The sequence below is a fragment of the Ambystoma mexicanum genome, chromosome 2q, assembly GCF_040938575.1.
Source record: "Ambystoma mexicanum isolate Mex_15411 chromosome 2q, UKY_AmexF1_1, whole genome shotgun sequence".
Taxonomy (NCBI): Eukaryota; Metazoa; Chordata; class Amphibia; order Caudata; family Ambystomatidae; genus Ambystoma; species Ambystoma mexicanum.
This window is the reverse complement of record NC_090924.1, coordinates 55,820,111-55,845,054: the sequence shown is the minus strand read 5'-3', so window position 1 is coordinate 55,845,054 and position 24,944 is coordinate 55,820,111. Positions and strand designations below refer to the sequence as shown.

Genomic DNA, 24,944 nt, shown 5'->3' with positions numbered 1-24,944 from the left:
ATAGGATGAAGAAGATGGCAGGAATGGTCTGACCATATGAGTGGGCGGGGTTGTAAAGTGTTGAGGTGGTCAGGGGATCTGTGGAATGCATCTATGGACGACCAGCGGAAAGGGTTGGGGCTGCGATTAGTTGTGCTAGCTGCAAATTCACCAGGTTGTCCAGTAGTGATTGGGTCATTGGGTTAAGGGGCATATCAAATCAAATGTTGAAGTCCCCGAATACGGTTAGGTGGGGGTGGGAGACCATAATGGCTGTGACTGAGTCGCTTAGGGATTCCACACAGTGCTATTGTATCCCGGGGGTAGGTGTATAAGCAGGGAACTGTTTGTAGATGAGGGAGAGAGCAGGAATTTCTGGTCTGGGTGGTGGGTTGTCAATGGAAGGTGTAGAAGGTTGTGTGAGGAATGCTAGGGTGGGTGGAGTGTACAACGTCCTTTCATTGCAGGACTTTTTGTTGCAGGTTTTTTACCGCACATTTTTTTACGAAAAAACCTATCAGATTTTTATGGGGGGGTTTAGAAAATTATATATGTGTGTTGTGGATGTTTGGGAATAGATAAAGGATTAACGGGATCGGGGGTTTGGTGGTGTTTTCCCCCCAAAAATAATTGTACAAAAATTTGATGTTTTTTTTTCATGAAAAAATTTGCAATAAAAAACCCTGCGAAAAAACATCCGCGATGAAATGACATGGAACCTGGTGGAGAGGTCAGGAGATCGATTGGTAAGGTGGCTTGATGATTCGGGGGTTTAGATGCTGGGTGGGAGCTTGGTGTGGAGCAGGGTCATTCGCAGAGGGAAGCGGTTGGCTCGAGGCAGAGGGGGAGGATGCAGGTTCAGACACAGTGTTGGTGGTTGTGTGGGGGAAGGCTAGGGTGATTGGAGAGGTTGGGAGGTCGATTGATAATGTGGCTTGGAGGTTTGAAGGTGAATGTGAGGGAGGGAGTGACTTAGGGTGCCGTCGATGGGACATTGTAGGGCTGTAGAGGGAGAGTCTGTGGTGTTAGTGGCAGGATTTTAGGCGGTCGGTCTCTGTTTTGGAGCTGTAACGCCAATTGGGTGTTTGGTGCCAGGGGACAATCACTTCTTGGTGTGCGGGGTGAAGTGTTTGGCTTGCAAGCTTTGGGGGCTGTTTATCAGGTTGAGCAGGGATTTCACTGGGTTTGGGTTTTCATTACAGACATGTATTAAAGACATCATTTGTAACTTAAGGTAGGGCAGTGCCCTAACACGGCACATGTCTCTGTGAACTGATGTCGGATGATCAACCCTTTAGCCTCAAGCTGTGATATACCAAATGCAAACATCTGCTGATTGCATCCCCACAAGTCTGTGTCCTTACCAGAAGTCTGAACAAAGACCATTTTGTACATTTGTTGTGCAACATTTTAAATGATATATTAAGAAGAATGATGCATTATGGACATTCACCTAATGTTGAGAGGGGTCCATAACAGATACAGTAGTGAGGAAAGCATATTGACCTAAAAAGGATATCAGGGAAGTACAGATTTAATAATACACCTCTTTAACCAAAACTATGGCCCGAGAGAACTTTGTATCAGACAGACGGAACAATACCCCCAAAAGACAGCAAAAATTAAGAACATGAGGTGGAAAAGGAGAAAACAGAAGATGAACAGCATTCAAAATCGACACGTAAAAGAAAAGCACTGGAGGATAAAACGAAAGCCTAGTTCACCGGCCATACACCCACCTGCACCCTCAGGAATGTTACATTACGGCTACCAGCACAACACTATGATACTGGAATAGTGGCTTATCTGTCCGCATGACATTCCAAGCGTCCCCAAAATATATAGATGCCCAGACAGGAGTTGAAAGATATACTGGTGATAAGGAGATGGATACTTGAGCAGGGTACGAAACGGGCAAGAGCTGGCAGATACTTAGCTCCTACTTGTAGCCTAGTAGATCCTGGTTTGCTTGATGCCCCCTTGTAGGAACCTTTGACTTCCCACGCCAACCTATCCAGTAGGAACATACCTATGTGATTCTAAATCTAGGTGTTTGGGAATTTGTTTCAGGGAGCATTCAAATGTATCTAGAAGACATTTTAACTATAATGGGCCCTATATAATGGGCATAGGTTTATAGTTTTCCACATATGTGGAAGTTAGATTTCCATCCCGCTATATTCTTGCTCCTAGTTCCCCAAAGTTTGTTCCTACTTACTGGTTGATGCCGGACACCTAGGAGCTGCTTTTAGCCCCTGCTCCACAAATCCTTATTTCGACCCCTACTCATGGGAACCCAACAGCAAAAGTCAGCCTCTCCCGGGCAACAAGAGTTTCCTGATCTAGCAAAGCCACCACCAGATGTCCTACCCTGCTGCAGTCAGCCTCAAGGATCAGAGGAAGTAGAGAAGATGCATAGATTAGCACACAACCATGGTAAAGGCGCATGCAGGCGCATGCACTTCCCAGACGCACGATCACGAGGATGAACATATACATCCTTCAGAAAAAGACCACCTTTGATCGAAAAAATATTCTATAGAAGAAATAAAATGCTGCAATGCTGACATTGGACAAAGAATTTGGACGACTAAACTTAGCTGATCTACAAACTCGTTATTCCCCTTTGAAAGAAAATCTTCCTTCTATGAGATAATGGTCGATATGTCGTAAAAACCCGACCACCACTATTGACTGCTGCAGGATACAGAATTGGTTGTCAGACTCTCGTGCACAAACACCATATCCTAGCAAAGAGGTGCAAAGCAGAGAAAGATCTGAATGAGGTGTCATAATCACCCTTAAGAGTCACTGCAGAACCCAATCATTGCAATTGTTTTGCCAGTTAGAATAGGCCTAATTAAGTAAACAATAGACGACCCAAACAGTGCCTTGGGAGAAAAAGCCCAGGCTCCGTGTGCATGCCACCCAGGGAACTACCATCCTCTGCTGTTGCACATCCCTGAACGTGTAGCCTTGTTTCCCAAAAGAGACCCACAAACATCTTCTTTAACGTGACCATCCCCTCCCAGGGAGATTGCACTGGAGCCAGCATTAAGAAAAGGCATCAGAGCCAATAATGGCCTATCATTCTTGTAAACTATGCCGCATTCGATACAGTCCTGGAAACGAAGGGGGTTTTCTGATTGGAATTGCGGGCCTCATAACTATAAAGGACCTTGTAAATTGTAGGGCTTGTTTCGTGGCTGAAGGGAATGAACATGAACCAAATCCAGGTCACAGTGAAAGAGCAGGAGCTGCTGAAAATAACAGCCTGTTTAGTGGGAAGTATTTATTTTAGGGCATAGGTGCCCCTTAATAGAATGGACGCCAAGATATCCATGGGCTGAAACCACAGGAACGTGTCCCGAACAATGTACTAATGTTGTTTAATATTAAAAATAACCAACATTTAAAAAATAATTGTGCTTAATACCAAAACACCACAATATTGCCCAACCCCTTCAGTACTCAATTCATCAACTCCAGGAACATGGCTATGCTTTTGGAGTCTTACAGTGGATTTGAATAGAAGTTAGCATTGGTACCCATAAAAAAAACATTTTCACAAGGTGCATTTCCTAAGCTTACAATGGGTATGTTCTGCTTGTCTGCAGTCAGAGGTCACAGCTATAGCGGCTGGAATGAAGGACTGTTATCTGCCATAACCCTTTTCCCGACCCCAAGAGGGTATTTAAGCCCTCATGCTTTTGGGGCGGGGGTGTGGCTAAATTGAACCAGAAAGGGGGACACACCACCTAAATGAGATTGCATAATAGCAGCAGAATCATTAGAAATATACCAACCAAAAAAACATCTAAGCTAATGGAGCATTGGGCCCTTGAGGCAGGGCCATTATTGGAATCATTTGTGCCCAAGCAAAACTATAAAAAGAGAGAGAGGAAATACTTTGAGGGAGATAGTACAGCATTCCCGAGAGTTGCTGATAGATCACTGAGAGGAGCCAGAAAGGCAGAAAGAAAGAGCAAAAGCAGGGCCAGGTCATGTAGGCCACGCCTTAAGAGAGCTGAGAAACAGGATCAGCAAACCAAAGTAAGCCACACTATGAAGGAGGTTTTTCGCTTCATCCAGAGGCAGAAGGAGGCAGATGGCACTAAAAAGAGAGTAGGAGAATCACCTGCAGTGGGCACAAAAACCTGGTGGTTGCTGTAAAGCTCACCACAAGGAAAACGAAATCTTCACCTTAAGAATCTGACCAGATTCAAGCCCAACTGGGTCGCCTATCGCTGGGGGTCCATAATTAGTGCAGCCTGAAAAGACTATCCAGAAGAACCCTTAAGGGAGAAATTACAATTGCTTGCCTCAGTAATGAATCTTAGGAGAACCCTAGGGCAAGGGTTGGAAACACTACAGGATTGTGCTTTGACAGTAGTGTGTTACAAGAATCCAAAGCAGAGACGTAAACAATCGTGCATCATTAGGGTCACCGACCCAGGTACATGTAAAGCAGTGTTCTGGGACTCTTAAAACCATCCTGAGCCTGTGAGAGACTTGAAGAACTGTTTGTGGACAACCTGGGATTTCGGGCCCTAGAAAGGGAATGAACATTAAACCTATGTTACTTGATGTAGGGTCACAGTCAATTACTCCTACATTCTGGCAAATTTCATATTAAGATCCCCTTCTCTGTTTTAGATGTCCTCCCTGAGCTCCCTTACCATCCATCCCCGACCTGAGCAGAACAAATAAAGTTGTGGAACTCATCATGCGCGCTGTGCGCTCTGTGGAGTCCACCCGTTGAACGGAGTTACCTGTGCACGTTGAACGGAATTTCATCACAAAGGGCTCCCGGCTGAAGACATCAACTCCTGAGTACATACTCTGATCGTGGTAGTGATAGGAATCCACCACCGACACTGTGTCCGACCTGCAGAATGATGACACGAGATGGATTTTAAATACAAATTCACAGCTACAGAGACTACTTCAAAATGTTTAGCTTATCTGTGATACGGAAAAAACATGAATATATTGTTTGTTTTGATGAATCACTGGAAATCCGTGATTGTTCTCACACGCCCAGCAGTCCTCGGTCACAATATGAGTCAGCCTAGCACACACTCCTGTTGGCAGTCTCTAAACCCAGGAGTTCAGCACGCCCAGCATTCTTTATTCTCATGGTCTTCCATCTACAATAACATCACTCTCCACAGCACTTGGCCCTGATGGGGTCCTTAGGAACCCCCTACTGCAAATGGCTATATTTCCCAACAGTGTTCTCAAAGGCCTTCCCCAATTGACCATCGCTTCTCCCCATTGGCTAGCCCCACTTCTTGTCTTCTAATTTTGGGGCTTCAATGAACGGTAGTTCCACTACCAAGGTCACTGCCAGAATGCCTTATTGGTAAAAGCATGGCTTACTTTTCCTGCATGAATTTATCAGTGCTCGTTATCATCAGGAAAGGCTGGATGGGTTATTAACTGCATAAAGTAAATATGAGAATACCAAGTACGATAAATACTGTTTGGAGTAGGAACTCTACAGAAAATCCAAAATATTTCCTAATCATTTTTCTTGCATCCAAGAGGATGAAGAATCCAAATTAAATGTGCGGCCTAAACTATGTTGGAAAAACTATTTTCCCACGAGTGATGAGGGTGGAAAGAAAAAGTTAGGATAATTGGTTGGAACGCTTTTCTTTAGCCTGGTGCAAAGGCCAAAAATAGGTAGAATATAGGGGTCACTAGACAACAAATATGTTCTGTAAAAAATAATTATGCATGTCAAACTAAGATAAGGAGCAGATATTGAGGTTGGATATCATGAGACGTCCTGATGACAGCGTTTGCCATTCATTAAGTGGTCAACATCTGCTTCCTCATATGAAGGAAATATACACAGAAATAGACCTATTGGTATCCTCCCACCCTCCAGGTATTTGATCAGAGTTTTCATCTTCCATCACCTAGACAGTGCCTTTTTGGAGAGTTTTCAAGAATCTGAAACGTGCGCCTTAGCAAGGTTTCAGTGCTAGGAAGGTTGATCCTGCTACTGGATGGATGATCAGGATTGGTAGATGCAAAAAGTGCATCCGCTTCTGCAACTCTTTCTCAAATATTGATGTCATATTGTGAGTGGGTGCCCTGCTAGATGCCTAATCCCAATCTCTCCCAGCTGCTAGATGCCTAATCCCAATCTCTCCCAGCTGCTAGATGCCTACTCCCAATCTCTCCCAGCTGCTAGATGCCTAATCCCAATCTCTCCCAGCTGCTAGATGCCTAATCCCAATCTCTCCCAGCTGCTAGATGCCTAACCCCAATCTCTCCCAGCTGCTAGATGCCTAATCCCAATCTCTCCCAGCTGCTAGATGCCTAATCCCAATCTCTCCCAGCTGCTAGATGCCTAATCCCAATCTCTCCCAGCTGCTAGATGCCTAATCCCAATCTCTCCCAGTTGCTAGATGCCTATTCCCAATCTCTCCCAGCTGCTAGATGCCTAATCCCAATCTCTCCCAGCTGCTAGATGCCTAATCCCAATCTCTCCCACTGAAGATATACACAAAGTAACTAATGGCAAGTAATTAAAGTAGCTCAATTTTAACGCCCTCAAAACTCTCTCTGTATTAGATTAATGGAAATATCCACCAAATATCAGTAAACCATGAACTCTCTGCCCTTTAACTAGATAAGATTTCTCATTTCGGATATTGCTAATGCCACACAGGACCACATTAAAACCCCAAGTGGTCCACTTTAAATCTGTAAGCATTTTGCTCTCTCCTCTTTTGTAAAACAATGATTTGTCTAATCACTTGGTACTCTGTTATATACAGAGAAGTATCCTTTGCATAATCGTATTATACGTCTGGTTTGAACCGCCTTGTTCTTATCCCACCACAATGTATACTTCTTATCTTAGTTTGAAAACATGTATATTTATTTCTTTAAACATATTGTTTCTTTATTTACATACACTTATGAACAACTCTTTTTTGTATCATCCAGGCTAATCTGTTACCTGTTGTGGAAGCTGTTTTTACACGTGTGAGAAATAAGCAACGGGTGATGCATATTATATGAAACTATCTAATTAAGGTAAGAGAAGAATAAGAGATACGCAATATGAACGTTCTATGATATATAGATGCAAACAGCAACATTAACATACATGACATAAGCGTGAAATTAAACATTTCTGAAAAAACATCAGCAATATTTTGTAAAATACCAGAACTATACAAGATCTTTTTTTATCGTTCATTTTCTTTTAAAATACTGCTATAATATATCACAGGTAAAATCAATGGTCCATTTGTGCATCATTGTTTGAAGAAAGATGTATAAACCTTGTTAACTGCACATTGCTTAAGAAATGTTCCTTTTCTAAATTCAGTAGTAGCGTTGGCAGCATGGCTACAACGTGGTTAGCTGCAGCCTCCATTCACCAAATGACATGTCTCTAAAATCGGAACCACTGAAAAGGGTCTCCTTCAAATAGTGGCCCTTACTTTGTTGGAGGTTAGAGAACAGCCATCATACTTGTGCCCGACCCTAAAATGATGGGCGATGGCCTACACCTGTAGACAGCTTCCCTTACCTGTAATTAAGGAGATGAAGTACTTACCTACAAGTGGAGAATGTGAGCAGAACGGCCCAGGTCCAATCAGTGCCAGGAAATCTCCATAAGGAATAGGAAGCCAAGCATAGTGCCTATTGCCCCAATCACTCTACGAGGCACAGTAGAAATGACAGCTAGTTTTCACTAACTTAGTGAGGAAGGGGGTAACGTTCCTGTGATCTGGTGTTGCATTGAGAGAAAAGAGCAGGGTAGATAAGAAGGAGAAAGGATTCAAAAGAAGAGAGAGGGAAAACTGGACTTTTATAAGGGAAAACATGGTCTGGAAGAAGAGGTGAACATGAGGAGAAGGATGTAGTTGGAGGAGGGGAAGTAATATCCAAAGAAGAGAATGAGAGTAGGAGGAAAAGGGGAAAGGAAAATTGGCATTCGGAAGCATGATCAGGAGAAGGGGGAAGAAAGAACAAGGAGGAGGATGTAGATACCCAAAGAAGAAACCCATCCCTGGACAAGCCCACAGAGCCAAAGTGTAGGAGAGAGGTTGTCAAGTGGCATATGTATGTCAATACTAGCAGGCCGGTGTTGGAGAGAAGCTAAGGGCAGAAAAGTTGGAGATACTGGTTGCCCTTGGCCCCGAGATAGGCTAAGGCACAGAGATAGACAAAGGGGAGAGAAGTGAGGGGCTATCTTGGAGCCATAGCCCAGACCCTGGTGGCAGTAGCAAGCCCACCAGTCCAGCTAAAGAACACTTGCTACTTAAGCCCCAGTTAAGGGCTGATAAAACCGACCCATAATGACCTAGTACATGGATAAAGATCATACAGGGATAGTGTTGGTATGTCTAAGGAAAAAGACCCCTTCTGAATTGGTGGAAGCGATGGGTGTGGATCCAATATGAAGGAGCATCGCACCTAAAACTTCTCAAGAGGCAACTATTGTGGCTCCAACATGAAGGAGGATGACAGTGGACTGCAAGAGTGGGAAACGCAGCATAACAAGTCTGCACTCATTGGAGAAAAGGGGCGGATAAGACCAATACAAATCTTCCAGGGCTGGGAGTATTGAGAGACACCTTCCAGGATGATGGAAGTAGCCCTGCAGACTTTAGTTATTTGAGAGGTACTTGCCTGGGCATTGACACTAAGGGTCTAATTCACAGAAGCGTTTCAAAATGGCAAAACCCCATTGGAAAACGCTCTGTGAATTAGGCTCATAGAGAGTATGTTGTTTGCATGTATACTTTTTGCAACCCTCTTCACTGTTCCATAAGAATCCCATTGTATGTTCAAATTTGTTCCACATGTTCTACAGCGTTCATCCACACCCAGCCGAGATTCTAGCCCTAGCAGAGGGCCCAGTTACAGATCACTGAGATGAGTCTGGTAGCAAGGCCTAGACTATGGCATGGATCACAACCTTAACAACCTGCGGAGTAGAAGAGAAACTTCCTGAGCCAAGTCTGGCTCGCTCCATTCATGTTATCTGGCTTGCATACCTCAAACACAACCTCTGCATTCTTCAGTGTTATTTGAATAGCAGCTTTTGTTTACTGTCAGGAATTGTACATGTCTTCTGTTCTTACCCGTTCGTAACACCTTTTTAATAGACCTCTTCAGAAAGGACGGCGGCAGTGTAGCCTTGTTTGTTCCTGAAGCTGGGAGTAATGGTCCGCTCAGAGGGGGAATGTGTTAATGAGTAGTATTATTAAGGCAGATGCAAGAGTATGCTGGGGGAAGGCAGCACTTCTGACAGTTACTGAGGTTGCCTACACATGAGAAGCAAGCACAACAACTAATTGGAGTCTCTTTCTTTAAGAAAGGCCAGCAGCCCCTCTTTGCTAGGTGGAGAGGGGCCCCCGCTTTATAATGTCACCTCACCCGATGGGAAGCATATGTCTGTCCCATTAAACGCACCACCCCAGTGAAAGACTGCCAGGTGCTTAATATTGTGAACGTCTCTGAAAGGTGTTTGACGTCCAGGCGAAGCAAGAGACAAATGACTGGACTACACTCGGTCGTCCATCTTGGAGTCCTTATTATCCCACTATTATAAACGTCTACATTTGATTCTTTTAGGAATAATTGTATGTCTTTCCTGCGTCCCCCAGTGTGTTTCACTCCAGGTACCGTCGGCAGGTCCATTTGACCCTCTGTGTGAAGACCCTGGCCTATTGTGAGTTTCTGTAACTTTGTTATTCCCGTTGCCACAATTAAAAAGTGCAAAATGAAATCGAGCAAACAGTGGTCAATTTAAATGCCATCGTTGTCCCTCTTTTGATTCATCTCTGGCTTCTGTCACATTTCTCTTCTGTCATTTTTGTTTTAAGTAGTTGAGCATACATTATATCTCCAGGTTTCTTCTTCCCTGAATTCCTTTGCTCTCCTCCCCACCCTCCAGTCTAGATTCCTTTCATGTCAATCCACTGAAACGGCTCTTTTTTTTGTCTCAAATTCTGTCCCTTCTGCCTGGCATTCTAAGCTACCACCTATTCTCATCCTATTTGATTTTTCTTCTGCCATCAATACTTTTGATTCATCTAGTCTGCTTAATACTCTCTATAATCTTGGACGTTGTGTATCAATGTATTTATAGTTCTGTTCTTAGCTTTCCTCATCAATGCTATGCAGTTTCTTGAGCTGTTGAGTCCACGCTGATTTAGGTACCTGTGCATGGGCCCATTTTCTTCTTCTACACTACATCCTTCTCTGCTCTTGTTTGCTGCTTTGGCGTGTCCATCTCTTTTCCTAGGTGCCAAATATCTGCTCTTCATTTCCTACTTATTTTTTCCACAATACGTGTAAGACTCTGGTTCTGTCGTCTTGCTGTCAAGGCCTGTTTGTTCCCATTCTCTATTTCATGCATAGATGTATTATTTATGTTGCTATTTTTTGAGTGTGGACCTGGCTCTACGCATCAGTGTTAATAGCAATACAGTTAAGGAGGCTCAGGTTCCAATAGGGCTGTTACACTTCAGCTAAGTAACAGGAGCATTAAATAGGGGGTAAGGTGGAGTCGGCCGGCACTGGGGCTCGGGGGTACCGATGGTGTGTAAAGAAGGTGCTCCTTGCACTAGAGGGTGTTGAGCTCCTTTATCAATGAGATAAGGGTGGGTGGGAGTCCAATGTTGGTGGGTATGAGGTTCCACAGCTGGGATGCGTACATTGCACATTCCTGTTTCCTGCATGCTTTATTTATTGTATTTTTGCAGCTTGGCTCTGGCAAGCTCTTTGCTTCTTGTGGGCCGTTTGCGTCGGAAATGGTAACCTTATTAGCTAGGTAGGAGATAGCATGCAAGGTAATTCTTTGTAAATGAGGAACCTAGTCATGGAGGTGATGCGTGCTTGTAGGGACAACCAATGCATTTCTGTGATTGTGGGTGTAATCTTAGCAAATTTAGAGAGGCCATTAAGGTGGGTCGTGGCATGGCAGATTCCTCTCTCTGGTGATAAGGTGCAAGTTGGTTGGGTGGTGAGCAGGGCGTTTCCACTATCTGGGTGAGAAAGGACAGGGGTTCCTACTGTCTTTCTGAAGTTACTGTCTGGAAGGAAGGGTTTGATTTCTCGTTGGTGCTAAGTTGTGTGGGTTTTCTGAGCTATGTGTGTTTTGAAGGAGAGATGGCTGTCGATGTGTAATCCCAGGGAGTTGGCACACAATGTCATCTGTGGGGCAAAGCCCTCTTAGTTCATGGTGGACAGCCAGGTCTGCATTTGGGTGTGTTCGGTGTTATTCTTCATTTAAACATAATACAAACTAGCATCCTTTTCTTTCCCGCTTACACCCCACATGTTCGTCCTTCCTGTCAACCTATCTTTTTACCACAAATCGATCTGACTTCCTCTACTGCTGCCAGCAACTTGGGTGTGATCTTCGAATTTGTCTTTGCTAATGTTGATATGACCCTCAATGTTGGGCCAACCCTGTCGGTAACAACAACAGTGCCCTCGTTGAGGGACCCTCGCTTCGCTTGGGACCTTAGCACAGGTGACCGGTTGGTACCAACAGGGTCACCCCTCATCCATGTTCTGTGCTGGGTCACAGCACTCGAGCACCCGCATGGACGACACAGAGCAAGGAGGTAACACATCTTTATTCTTTATCTTCTTTTCTAACTCCTCCTCTTCCACTTCCTATACTACCTCCTCATCTCTGCCCCTCACACAGACATAAATATAGGACAGCATGTGACATGCCCCTACTTAAATAAGTAGGTATACCTGTACATGTATATACATAATTAGCCCATTTCTTCAAAACCAGCGCATTGGTTTTCTTACAGTTCTTTGAGATGACCTCCGTCTCATATACACCACGCTTTCCTCTTCACAGCTCCTCTCACCTGTGTTGATGTCTGCATCGACATACACGGATCCACTACCTTCTGATTTTTTATATGCCGATTCTTCATCTGTGACATGATGACCAGATGTTAGTTTCTTAAAGAATGAGGAGGTCCTTGTGACAGAGTGTCCCTGTTGTCCAGCAGAAACCGTTGATCCATGTACACTTTTCACTGTCATATGGCTATGACTGAGAGCAGGCATGTCCTTGCACAACTGTCTTTGGTGCGCAATGACACAATCACTGACGCGCATGTCTGATTATTTGGCCCCTCTTTGTTGGTCTGCATGTTCCCTGATTTTAGAGTTGTTGTCCTCGTCGGTTTGATGAGCCATTTTTGTCATATCATCATCCCTCCGTGTACCATCTACATGAGGTATTCTTGTGTGAACCTCAAGTTTGAACATTAATTCAGATGGACAGACACATGTAGTGCTAATGAATTCATTCATTCATTTTTGATAATGAGCTTAATGCCGGAGACCAGTCTCTAAGCGCGGGACCGGGATTCAAACCTGCATTGCTCTCCATTATCTTGCTTCCAAGACAAATGTTGTGTTCCTGAGCTATCCTCGTGGCCTATGAGGGGCACTATAAGGGGTGTTTTGATAGTGTCAGTAAGTTACAAAGAGCTTGCTTAAACGATCCCTTGGTGATGTAGCAAACTTGAGGTGTCCTTTAGATGTTGGCCATGACTCGCTCCACCGTGCCATTTGCCTGTGGGCATAATGGCGTGATCATTTTGTGATGAAAACCTAGGTTATCAGTGAACCAGGTGAAATCATGGCCAATGGAAAGAGGATCCATTATTCCACTTTACAATATTTGGAATTTCATAGGCAGCAAACATTTTGTTCAGAGCTGGAATTACTGACACTGCCCCTGGGGATGATACGATCTGCGCTTCAGGATACCTCGACATCTCATCCATGGCTCCCCGGCACATATTTACCATTTCACAGTGGTCCAAACAGGTCAACCGCTATTTTTTCCCCATACCTTTTGTAGGCAAGATTGCCATTTTGAAAGTTTCTGGGAATGTACAAGTGACAACAGATTTACAGACAGTGCACTTCTCCAGAGCCGCCTCTATCTTTGAATACTTTTTGTAGAACCACACTTTCTGGTGTAGCAGTTGCTTAATTGACACTATCCCTCTATGTCCTACATGCACCAACTCTATGACTTTGCCTTGTGACGAGGAGGGAATGATATTCCATTTTCATTGAGAAGGAGACACTTGTGGAGAGATGGACAGTTCATCCTTGATCAAAGCAAGTGTGTGCAGCAGTTTGACTTCTTCCTCAGACATGTCTCCTTCCACTCTGGCAGGATACCCCACCTGTTAGATGACACATATTGATTTATGTTGAATAGCAAGTCATCCTGCATTGTTTCTGCTACAGCGGTGGCCATGGAAAGGGCCTTAGACAGTGAGTTATGAATTACATAGTTAATGTTTTGATCAGCCTTCGACATCCTTGGACACAGTGTACCTGCAAGCTTATGAATAATGTCAAATTGATATTTTTTAAGTTATAAACCCCATCTAGCAATCCTATGGGTATCTTAGCATTGTATTTTCTATAGATTGTCATGAGAGCTTGGTGGTCGGTGACAGCAGTGATTTTTTTCCCATCTGGGAACAGAGGTAATGTTCTCCTGCCCATAACACTGCCAAACTCTCTTTTCCCTTCTTGCGAATATACACACTCAGCTGATGCCAGGCTTTGACTGGCATAGGACACAATGCAAAGGGGTGATGATGAGTCAGGTTTGCGTTGAAACTCGTGACCAGTCATTATGAGGAGTCTCAATGGTGTGATGATGGACGCGAAAACCTTGATATATCTAGTGCAATAGCTGGCTATCCCCAGGAATGACCGTAGTGCTGATATCTGAGTTGAGATTGGCATTGAAACAAGAGCCTGGACCTTTTCGGGATCGGGTTGATGATCTTCATTAGAAAAGATTGTCAGAAGAACTTGAGAGTTGACTTACTGAATTCATGTAAGATATGCCTTTTGCAGCGCCATGCAAACCAGATGATGGGTATCATTGTGAGCTTCTTAACTGGTTCTGAATATTAGGATGTCATCACTGTAATTCAGGCATTGCGGAATGTGACAGATGACATTATGGATTCCATTTTGAAACCTGAGGTGTTTGTATATGAATAATCCAAGATGGGTTGCGAATGTTGGTATGTATCAAGAGTCAGGGCATATCTCTAGCTGATGATAGGCTTTATTCAAGTCTAAATTTGAGTCGCTGCATGTAGCAAATACATCATATCTGTCATTCATGGTGACGGGTGTCTTTCTCGTTTGTTAGATTTGGTGTGTGCATGTTCACAGACAGGCAAATGCATCCACAGGACTCCCTCTTGGGCACTGGGGCTATTGGGATACCCAGGGCGTTGGACCCTTTGCTTGTTCCATCATGTCTTGATCTAGTAGTGATTTGATTTCATCTGACACTTTTATGTTTAGAAGGATACCCCTGTAATGTTGCATATGGGTTTGATGTCTTCGTTAATGTGGAGTTGTATTTGTCTTTTCTTTATTTTTCCTAGACCTTGAAATAGTGCAGGGTCTAATTTCATCACCATGTCTTTGGCACTGAACGTGTATATGCAGTCACTATGCGATACAGAATGCGGACTAACCCCAATTGTATTGATGATTTGATACTGAGGATGCATTCTCCTGGGATATCATCTTGGATAACGTAGACCTCTATTTTTCCTGTTTGTCTTTGTAGGAGCAGGTCGTGTGAAACATTCCTTGGCATGTGAGCAGTGATTTTGAGTCACATGGGTATATGTTAATGTTGGGCCATCCAATTTGAGGCGTGCATCTCAGCCCTGCATGCATTTCTTCGCTGATAACATTTACTGTGGTCCCAGTGTCAATTAGGAATTCAACAGAGCTGCTGTTCATTCGTAATGGTAATGACGGGCTATATTCAACAGCTGTCTGGTTTCCTATTGCTCACACCTATCCTTGTTTCCTCTCGCCACTGGATGTCGAATCAGAATCATAAAGCTGTTGTTTGGATGATTTGGGATATCCTATTTTGCGAGGGGCTGGATGTCTTCGAGCTCTTCTGAAATTTGATCATGACGAGAAAGAGATCTTCTGTACTGATCTGTCAGTCTCCGGTTTTTCTATGTTGAGGGATTCTTTTGTTCTGGCGATCTCCTACTCACTGCCCGGTGTGACAGTGGGGTTCTATGCTGTCCCCATGCATCAATTGTACAGCTTGCAGCTTTGTAATTACAAACTGATTTGAAGTGATTTTCTCGACTACAAGAAGTGACACATGGCTCCTTTGGCGGAAATTATTCCTTCATGCGAAAGTCCTATCCGCATCAGTAGAATGTTGATCTGCGAAGGTTTTCCAGCTTCTGGTGCACATTGACTTGGCATAAGGGCACTGGAGTTAATTGCGATATGTTGATTTTATCCATGACATCATCTTGCATATCCATGGATGCGCGTGCTAGCATCAGTATTTTTTCCAGAGTCCTTGTTTTCTGTTGCAACTTTTGTATGGAACAGCCTGCGAAAACGTGTCAGCTGAGAGCCTCCTCATTCAAATAGTTGTGATAGTCACAATGTTTTATTCTTATTCTTTGCCGCATTACAACATTATCTAGTGTTCCCCTTTTTCCTGAATGTTAGTGTGGAACACATGGCTCTCATTATCTATATTTCTATGAGGGGCGAATTATGTGTAGCCTCCTCTGACATCTCATATATTACATCACTCAATGAGTGCATCAGAATACCTCTCATGCGTCTGTCATTCAGCAGACCCATTGCATTCAAATATACATTGAAATATTTAGCCACCTAGCCCACCTGGTCTCCAATCTACTAGAATCCGTATTGTCAAAGGGAGGTAACGCTTGTAATTATATGGGATCATGCAAACTGTCAGGTCGACTGATGTGCGGTGAAGAAAACATAGTGTGGGTGGACGAGGAAGTATCGTTATCTGACGTGATGGAGGGTGCACCACACTGGATGCATTATTATAACTCCTTTGAGCCTTGCGCAGTACGTGCCCTTTTATTCCTTTCCTTTTTTTTCTGTGAAAGTGCAGCGCGTACTTGGGCAACAGGGTGGCAGCAGGGTGCGCAGCTCACATGAGCTTTCACAGGGCTCACAAGCCCTTCAAAACTGGCACGCACAGAGGAAACTATCTTGAATCGGCTAAGAGTGGCACATGCAGGGTTGAAATGAACATGACATGAAGTTTAAGATGGGTAGAGTTACATCTGAGAATTTGGAGGCATGCGGCAGCCCAGGGACGGCGGATCACTATATTATGGGATGCGAAGAGTTGAGACAGCAGAGGGAGTTGCTGAAAGTCAGGATGAGTAGCACTGGGGTGGAAGTGAAGAGGCTAGCTGATTTGTTACAAATGAAAAAGGGGACAGAGGACAAGCAGTGCAAGTTCCTCCTTGGGTATGTAAGAAAGACTGGGAAGTGGGAGGAGATTTAGAGGCAGTGTTTGGCTGAAAAGGGAGACTAACAGCGAACATAATCTATGGCTCCTGACCTTGATGAGCCACATCAAGAAGAAGATGACGAGTTCACAGGCTCTGGCAGGAGCAAAATGAAACCGACTCTTCTGATGCTCCGGTGGGAGCGGAATGAAGCCCCCAGGGGGTGCACACCCCTCATGAGACTGGCAAGGGCACCTGAGTCCCTCAGCACAGCCGGCTATGGGATCAGACCTCCAGACCTCCTTGGGGCTTCCACATGTGTCTGGCTGCTCAAAACAGCAGCGTGAGAGTATGGCTGGGCCAGAGCCGTCGGAGGCAGAGTTGGGAAAACCGACTCAGGGCGTGCAGCTGTTTGCTCCGCCTTCGTCACCAGTGTTGTATGCTGCGTCACAGCACTCAAAGAATTACAAAGACGACACAGAGACGGAGCAGGGAGGCATCACATCTTTATTCTTTATCTTCTTTTCTAACGCCTCCTCTTTCACCTCATTATTTCCTGTCCTCCTTCCTCATCTCTGCCCCTCGCAGAGACATACATATAGGACATGATATGACAGCTGTACTCATGTTCTTCTTAATGTCAGGAACTCTGTGTGAATGCCCCATTCTCCAGTCCACCTTTGTGCCTGAGCCCTAATCATCAGTGCATTTAGTAATGGATCCAAATCCCCATTCGCCATGGTGCCAATAGTGCATTGTCCTTTAGTGCCAGTCCCCCAGGCACCTTCGTGCCAATGTCTTAGCACGTCATACAGGTTAGGTGGTGAGTGTGCTCTATGCCAATGTCACTGAGTTATACTAGGCATTTCAGTGTGATCACCATGGATGAGTTACTCAGTCAAAACCTTTACCGGGCTCTAAAATGGCCCCCACACTGCAGGCGTCATATTTGAATTGGCAAATAGCTCTATTGCTCTACCTTAGACGATGTACAGGGCCCTTATGACACTATCCCAGGTACAAATACTGGCAGCGCATGCTGAGCAGAGGACAGTGTGGTCTGCTGGGTCTGGTTAGCCGAGCGGCAGAAACCAAAAGGCTTGAGAGGCAGCTTGCACAATACTAGAGGGAACAATCTTCAGTTGCATTTTTTACATATTTTTATCACAGCACACATTCTACCTATTGTTGGCCTATTGTTTACAACCTACCCCTTGCTCCCGTACCATAACTTACATAATACTCTAAACCCTCAGTACTTCGCTATTGCTAGTTAAAGTGGTCTTAAGCCCAATGACAAGGCAACACCACTCCCAATATATGGCCATAGAGCAAAACAGTCGTGTAGACCTTACATCAGACATGATTTCCATATGAAATCCTACCACTGAACTATACAGCCTGGTGATGTGGGGACATTATGCATGAGTGTAGCTCCTCCTAGCTCTGCCGACGTTCACTGGTTAAGGCACAACCTGGAACATGTTTCTAATGTAGTTAGCACACCCAGTAGGGGCATCTTCTACTTGAGAAACCCTATGTGTATCACTGCAGAAGGAGAGTTGAGCACTAGTGCTTAGTTCCCATGGCACTCATTGTCTAACCAGAAGGGCCATCTTGGGGCTCGGCTGCCCTGCCCATTATCACAAATGTACGACGGAGGAGTGAGAAAGCACTTCACTTTGGGGTGCTCCTCACGTGGTGCAGAGTGTAACCCTCCACTTGCTTTGGATTTCAGCTCCAATTTGCCCTAGCAACACTAATCATTGAGGAAGAATCATGCGCGTTGGAGTCCAAAAAATCTTGAAGGTCACAAAATGACAACCTAGATTGTGCCCCCTTCCTATTTAATTATTCTCTTTCAGTTATGAATTGATGGCCTGTATTACCAGTTCCTTGGCTCAGAAGGAGTCACCCTCCTCCAGTGGCAACAATGAAGGTCACCCACTGTCCCTTCGTTGAGCATCTAGGAGAGGACTCCTTCAGGGAACTGGCATGGGGCCGCTTGCAAAAGAAACATGTTCCCGTTTCCTTCAGGCAGCTGAGAGGAGCCTCCAGATCCCCATGAGCTCTGACTCCCTCACCTACCCCACCATTTCAAGGCTTCAGTCTACACATTCCCCTTACTCTGTAGTTCCAGCCAAAGACGGTCTGACCAATAACATAACTGTGCAAATTCCCTGTTGGCCAGTTGCATAAATGTCTCCAGGCCTGAACCCTGGTGATTTAGGGGCGCACCACTCACCTGGATTTTCTTCTAGTCTTGGGGTCCCTCCACAGAGAAATGATCAAGCTGCTTCTGGCCCCCCAGAGCTCTCCTGGCCGTGGCCATCCAGAGATGCAAAGGAAGTCTGCGTGTAAGGTTCCAACCATGGTAGCCATTTTGAACCCTAGGAGGTACCCCCATTTCGGGGCTTGAGAGGCTCAGCCTCGTGTGTTAGGCACCCATAGGAATTGACATGTAGTGTCATGTAGACAATATGGCCGTCCTTACTGTATTGTGCGCACTCACCGGTAGATGAAGAGATACTGCTCCTTGTGACTTTGACGTCCAAGAGGGTCGCTAATAGCGTAAGCATACGTGTGCTCGGATAGGCTGCAAGGAACACAACAGAACAGACATAAAGTACCACATGACATCAAGCGCACCACACAGAATTGTGTCCTAGGCATCTAGACGCTGGTGTGACCAGGCAGAGACAGATGGGGTGAGCTGATGGCCTGCACTGCATTGACTCCTGCTGCCTCAAAGGGCGATATGGCTCACACGCCGACAATGTCAGACACTGGGAAGGTTTCTCATGGGGTGACACCTGCCGTCAGCTCTGTGGAGGCTTCTATTGCAAATGCAGGTGCAGTGTAAGGCGGGAGTGCCGGAGCCAACGCCTCTAAACCAAGGGGAACGTGTTGGACAGCATGTTCCACCCTTTCCTGGAGCTGTGTTGAATACAATTACGTTTGTGTAGGAAATCTTACTTCGCCAATATTTTACGAATTGGAAACACTACCTTGGAAGTGCCCCTTTTGTCTTCAACTATTGCGAACCGCAGGTGCACACACATTGACAAGCAGAGAGGAAAGACATTTACAAACGTACCTGTTGAGTTTCTCCATTAGGGGCGTAACTGCACTCAAGTCACTATCTCGGACCTCCTGCACCACGACGATATCATACCGCGCCAGAATCTGTGAGGAAACCACACGGGTACAGGGTTAGTACACAATTTATGCCTTCACCCGCTACTAGGCTGCCTGGAGTATCTCGGCCTTGTTGTGTGGCGCAAGCTCATCCTTCCTGACAGAGCATTGAGGCTGCCCACAGTTTATCCTGCCCCATAAAGGGAATAATGGGGGTGGGCGGGAGAGCGAGAGAGAATGGCATGGGAAGTTGGGCGTGCAGAGGGAGAAAACCCAGCGTTGCTGTGCTTTGTGCGTCATTTATTGCACACTCAATCTCTCCTGCTGGTCTTTTCAAGTGCTGTTGCACAACCACTTATGTTAAATAAATATACGGGTTTTGCACGACATCGCATGGTATCTGCAGTGGTCTTCCATGCCCACAGAACTGCACCCTGTCTTTGCCCCTTCATTGCGACACTGCAGTGGTGATGAGTCTTGGGCAGCACACGCCCTTGTAAGAAGAAGCACTAGTTAGTGCATGAATGCCTAGTTAGACACTGCAGCCCCTACGATACGATGACGGGTGCAGCCTTGCCCCCGCTTTTCTACAGTCTGCTGGGGGCTGGGGGGTACGGGGGCCGGGGGCCCCTAGTGCCATGGCCTCAACGGCTTCACACTTTCAAGTGTTTAATTGAAGCTCTTGATGGCTGTGAGATTGACGACACAAGAAAGAAAGTGCTTCTAACCACGTCTACCCCTGTGGTTTGTGGAATCGAACTAACAAGTTCAATAACTAAATCCTAACGGGAATCATTAACTATATAAGAAGCTTTGAATTCATTAAAAATCCAAGACTGAGTACCACCAATCGGTAACTCAATTGTGGTCAATAACGAAAGACGCTATATCAAGTAATGAAATAAGGAACAATTAGTTCCATCCCAACAAATGTAATTTGCAATCCAAGAAAACTCCAGCATACCAACATCTACTGAACATCTACTGAACATCTACTGAACATCTACTGAACATCTTGGTGTGCGAATATCCCATTATTCTACTCGGTATTTAGGAAGACAAAATGTACTATTATATTCGATGTAACAATCCAAAATAGGTATGAGCAAAGCACAGTCGTATACCAGCCTTACATTTAAGGCACGAATGCCCCAGGCAGGCCTTGAGGAAGCTCTAGTATAGATGTAACACAGGCTGACCAAGAGTTTAGATACTAAATTGCTCCAATTATACTTTGGCTGTTAGATTGTCCGAAACGCTTACTCTATGCCATGTGTTTGCAACATTTAGCTCTCCAGGTGTTTTTGAATACAACTCCCACCAGCCATAGCCTTAGTCAATGGTGAGGGATAAGAGGAGTCCTAGACCAAAACATCTGGAGAGCAGCCAGTTGCAGACCACTGCTCTCCGTTATGTAACATGCCACATATTAATTCAAGCATGTTCAGTCTCATTATTTTCTACCCCAAACCCTGTTCATGGCAGGCATATGTTCCGTAAACTATGTTTCTCAAATACTGTGCAACTGTTGTGGAAATATTTGTGTTTTACATTTAAATTATAGGCTCACCTTAGGGTGACAGAACTAATTTCATGTCCTGATATATAGTCCCACCCCACAATTATGGCAAGAAAAAAGACAGTGCTTTCTCAAAGCGCGAAATGTATTAAAATAATTAAAATCCCATTCAAACAAAGGTGGTCTGCAGCCTTACTACCAAGGACATCACTACAATGTTATAGGTGTCCCATGGTCCCATGAAGCTCTGCACATGTGTGCTTGCTCAGCTTCATTCTAGCTGCTTCTCAGAAGAACATTAGCAGAGAACACAGTTACATTTAGCACCTTATGAAGCATTCATAATGCAAAACACTTATCTGACATTGGCACTCCCTGTTAATAAAGCTAAATTACAGTGACTTGGCTTGATATCCTGGTCTAGCCCAGGTTTACATTACATCTGTGGGTGATATATTTAATTTTCCCTGGATTTTTTGTATGCAAATTTCATTCTCAGCTTATCCTAGGTTAGCTGTGCTAACATTGCCCTATAGGGGAAGAGCAATATTACAATAGGATTAAGGAGTGTGAGTGCAGCAATATACCACTCTGGCAACCACCTTACAGATAGTCACATATCTATAATGCTTTTCAGGCAACTGGTGTACTCTCCAATGTATTGGCTTCCGTTGGGCATATACTTCAATGCATGCTATGGTAACTCGGAATTCTAATGCCAATTCAAGGTTTCTATGAGCATTTGTACACTCCAACAAAACAATATTAGGGGGCATGTATTTACATTCCTGGCATGTTCTGGCTCTTAAAGTGCTCCATAATAGAACTGTGAGGCTAATATGTGTTGCATGGAATGTACTGTGGGAATGCAAATATCCCAGTCAGCATTTTACTGCTTTTAACCCCTGAGGAGCCTACTTTACTGTTTTACTGCGCCCTGTCAACTAGTACTGGATGCAGTGCAGCAGCCTGGAGGTAGTTGGTTGTGCCCAACCCAAACAGTGCACATTATGCAAAGACTGTTCTTATAGGCTGAGATTGCCAGTCAGACAGTCAAGGAAATGTGATGCTTGTTTGCACTAAAGGACAGCAACCGACAGTAACATTCTAGGAAAGTGCACACAGAACCTCTTTTTGTGCTCTGCACACAAGGTGTTTCAATAAAATAATGTATTCTGTGATTAGCTTCTGTAACATCCCCTCCATCTTGTTTAAGCTAACAATGAATTGCAGAGCATGCACCTCCATTTGCAGGGGAAGACACTGCACACGTCATGCCTCTGAGCATTGCTATTGAATAACTTGTAAGGCAAACCTCTGTGACTGATTTTAGGGGCTCCCTGTTGGACCTCAGAAGTTCTGTTTAGGCTGGGGCGAGGGAGTGTGGTTAAAGCAACCTACAGGCCAGATAATGTGTCTAGTCATTCCCCTTCAGATGACATTGTTACAAGCAGGGCTCCAGATAAGAGTTTAAACTCCAAGTGTTTTACTCACTATTTTTAAAGTTTGGAGCAAAATATTTTTTTAGAGAGTAAAGTGTTATTTCCCATTGCCAATTGGAGTACTTTTTAGGAGAAAAGAGATATATTATATCTCTTAAACAATGTCTTTTGGTAACCCATACTTCTTTCCAGCTAGTGAATTAAAAGATACATTGTCCCTTAAAGCTCCATTTTAGTTCAGACAGTAATAATATTAGAGCTTCTACCGGTGCCCATGTTCTGCTGGTACCACTGACCACAGAATATCTGTGGACCTTTGTGAATGGGAGCACATGGCAGCCGCCTATGTGTTCATTGTTTCCAGTTCTTTTGTTGGGCATGTTTGCCAGTTTTAGGGAATGAAAGTTGCAGATACACCGGGTATACACAGGGCTTGTTAAGCGTACGTGCCCTCTCTGCGCTGTGCGCAGGGCAATGTTCATGTTTATGGCAAGCTCTGGCACAGCAATTCTGATGATCATACAAGGGGTCGCAGCAATTCTGCCACTAGTGTGTGTTCTAAAACCCTCCTTTTGCTTGCCATTATTCGGTCTCGCAAATAGTGTTTCATGGCTGAATTTAATTGCCAGCCACAAGAGTTGATGATCAATATTTGTTCTGTAAAACCCATTTTCAAATGAACTTTCCTTTAGTGGCGTAACACTTGTTCTGTGTTGCCTCTGATCACTGCTGACCAAAGCTCAGCCCATTGCTTATGCAGAGAATATGTTTTCTTTTAGTACAAACATGTATTTATCTCTGTCAAGCATGAGGTACAATGATTGGCACCTGTCACAGCGCATGTGGCATACTGAGATAACATGGGACATTACGCCACATCTAGTGGGCACATCATATGCAAACCAATAAGAAGAAGTCACTGCTGTTACCTCACTGCATGGCCCATACACTGCAGAGAGGCTGCAAATCACATATAAAAACCTGTGACCTAATGTTTTAGAGTACAGAGTACACACTTGGGCAAAGCTTCATTAGGCATTGCTACAACTTCAGGCAATTACAAGGCTGTAGCTGCCTGGGAGATTCGGACAAATAATTATTTAGAAAAACTGGCGGCTGGTTGCAATGGAATTTTAAGCAAACCTATAAATGTATTTAGGCCGTAGTCCATTCCGAGTTTGGACGAGCGGTCAATAAGTGCTGGTGCCAGAGTTACAGCCACTTGTATGGATCTCGAGTCTGGCCTTATTTATTTGTCACATTTGTAAAGCGCCCAAGCCTGTGGGCATCAGGGCGCTGTTGCAAATCGGTTAAACCAAGATTCACAGAAAACAAAGAGAGGTTCTTATTGTATGTAGTTTGAGGTCATATGACTGATAGGGTCACATTAGGCAAAGAGCCATGCTTTTAAGGCCTTTCGGGGGGGAGGGGCTGTAGGAAGTTTCTGCTTTTAGATCAGGAGGAAGGGAGTTCCAGTGTTTGGCTGCGACTGAGGGGAAGCTTGTCCTTTTCACCTTTGGTACAGTTAGACAGTTTGCATGGGTTGTTCTTAGTGGCCTGGAAGACATGGATCTTTCAATCTTCCAGTTTAGGTATTAGGGAGCGGTGTCAGAGAGGCATTTGTGTGTGATGGAAAGTGTTTTGAAATGATCCTTTTACGAATAGCTAGCCAGTAAACTTTTTTCCTCATGGCTGAGACATGATCTCTTTTGGAGATGTTCATGGCTGCTTGTAGAGCATTGTTTTGGATAACCTGTAGTTAATCCACATTGAGTTTAGAAGTTCCAGCGAGGAGGCCATTGCAGTAATCTAGTCTTGCGCCAATGGTTGCTCTAGGGTGGTTAGGCAGCTTGCTGGGGAGAGAAGTGTCTGGCAGCGTTCATGAGCTTTGTTGTGTAAGCAGCCGAGGAGGCGATAGCGCTTACAGGATTTATGCTGGAGGTAAATCCTCCATTTTACCTCAGTAAAATTGTTAAATTCTGCGGAATTACCACACCGGAATTACTGCCAGTGGTAATTCTGCCAAAAGCCCCATGGAGTCCTATGAACTCCACAAGATGGGGACTTTCACCGCCTACCACCAATTGTAATCCTTTGTTAAACCCACGGGACCAAGTAGCGGAAACAGTAATTCCATTTGGAAGTAGTTCAGCAGTAATTCTGCCAAACTACCGCAGATCAGATAGTATGCAGCATGTGGCTGCTGTTGCCTGTGGTGCGCATCTGCACAGTGCCCTGTGCACCCATCCATAGTAAGCATGAGTAAGTATGTGAAAGAAGGGTCTTACAGCAGGAAGCAGCCCTGCCTGACTACAGGCCAGTTTGTATGTGGCAGGTAGCTGCTGTTGACTGCAGTGGGCATCTTCACAGCGCGGTGCCCATCCAGAGTAAGCACGACTGCTGAGCGGTGGCTATTTCTGTGGCCATTATTTGAAGCATGCCTGCTCTGTAATTGTGCAGTTATTTACATCAACATAAATGCACTATTTATCAAAATGACAGAGTAGACACAAGAGGGCGTGGGGTTGCCTTCAT

At 44.6% G+C, this 24,944-nt stretch overlaps 1 protein-coding gene across 1 annotated transcript in view; it reads right to left on the bottom strand.

Annotated features, from left to right (window-relative positions):
• DNASE1 (deoxyribonuclease 1) overlaps positions 1 to 24,944 on the bottom strand; it is a 217,228-nt gene that overhangs the window by 23,060 nt on the left and 169,224 nt on the right. The window contains exons 3-5 of the mRNA XM_069646451.1: positions 19,408 to 19,496; positions 18,823 to 18,906; positions 4,752 to 4,867 (exon numbers count right to left, since the gene is read on the bottom strand). Coding sequence (XP_069502552.1) covers positions 4,752 to 4,867; positions 18,823 to 18,906; positions 19,408 to 19,496 — 289 coding nt within the window. The remainder of the gene's footprint in view (positions 1 to 4,751; positions 4,868 to 18,822; positions 18,907 to 19,407; positions 19,497 to 24,944) is intronic.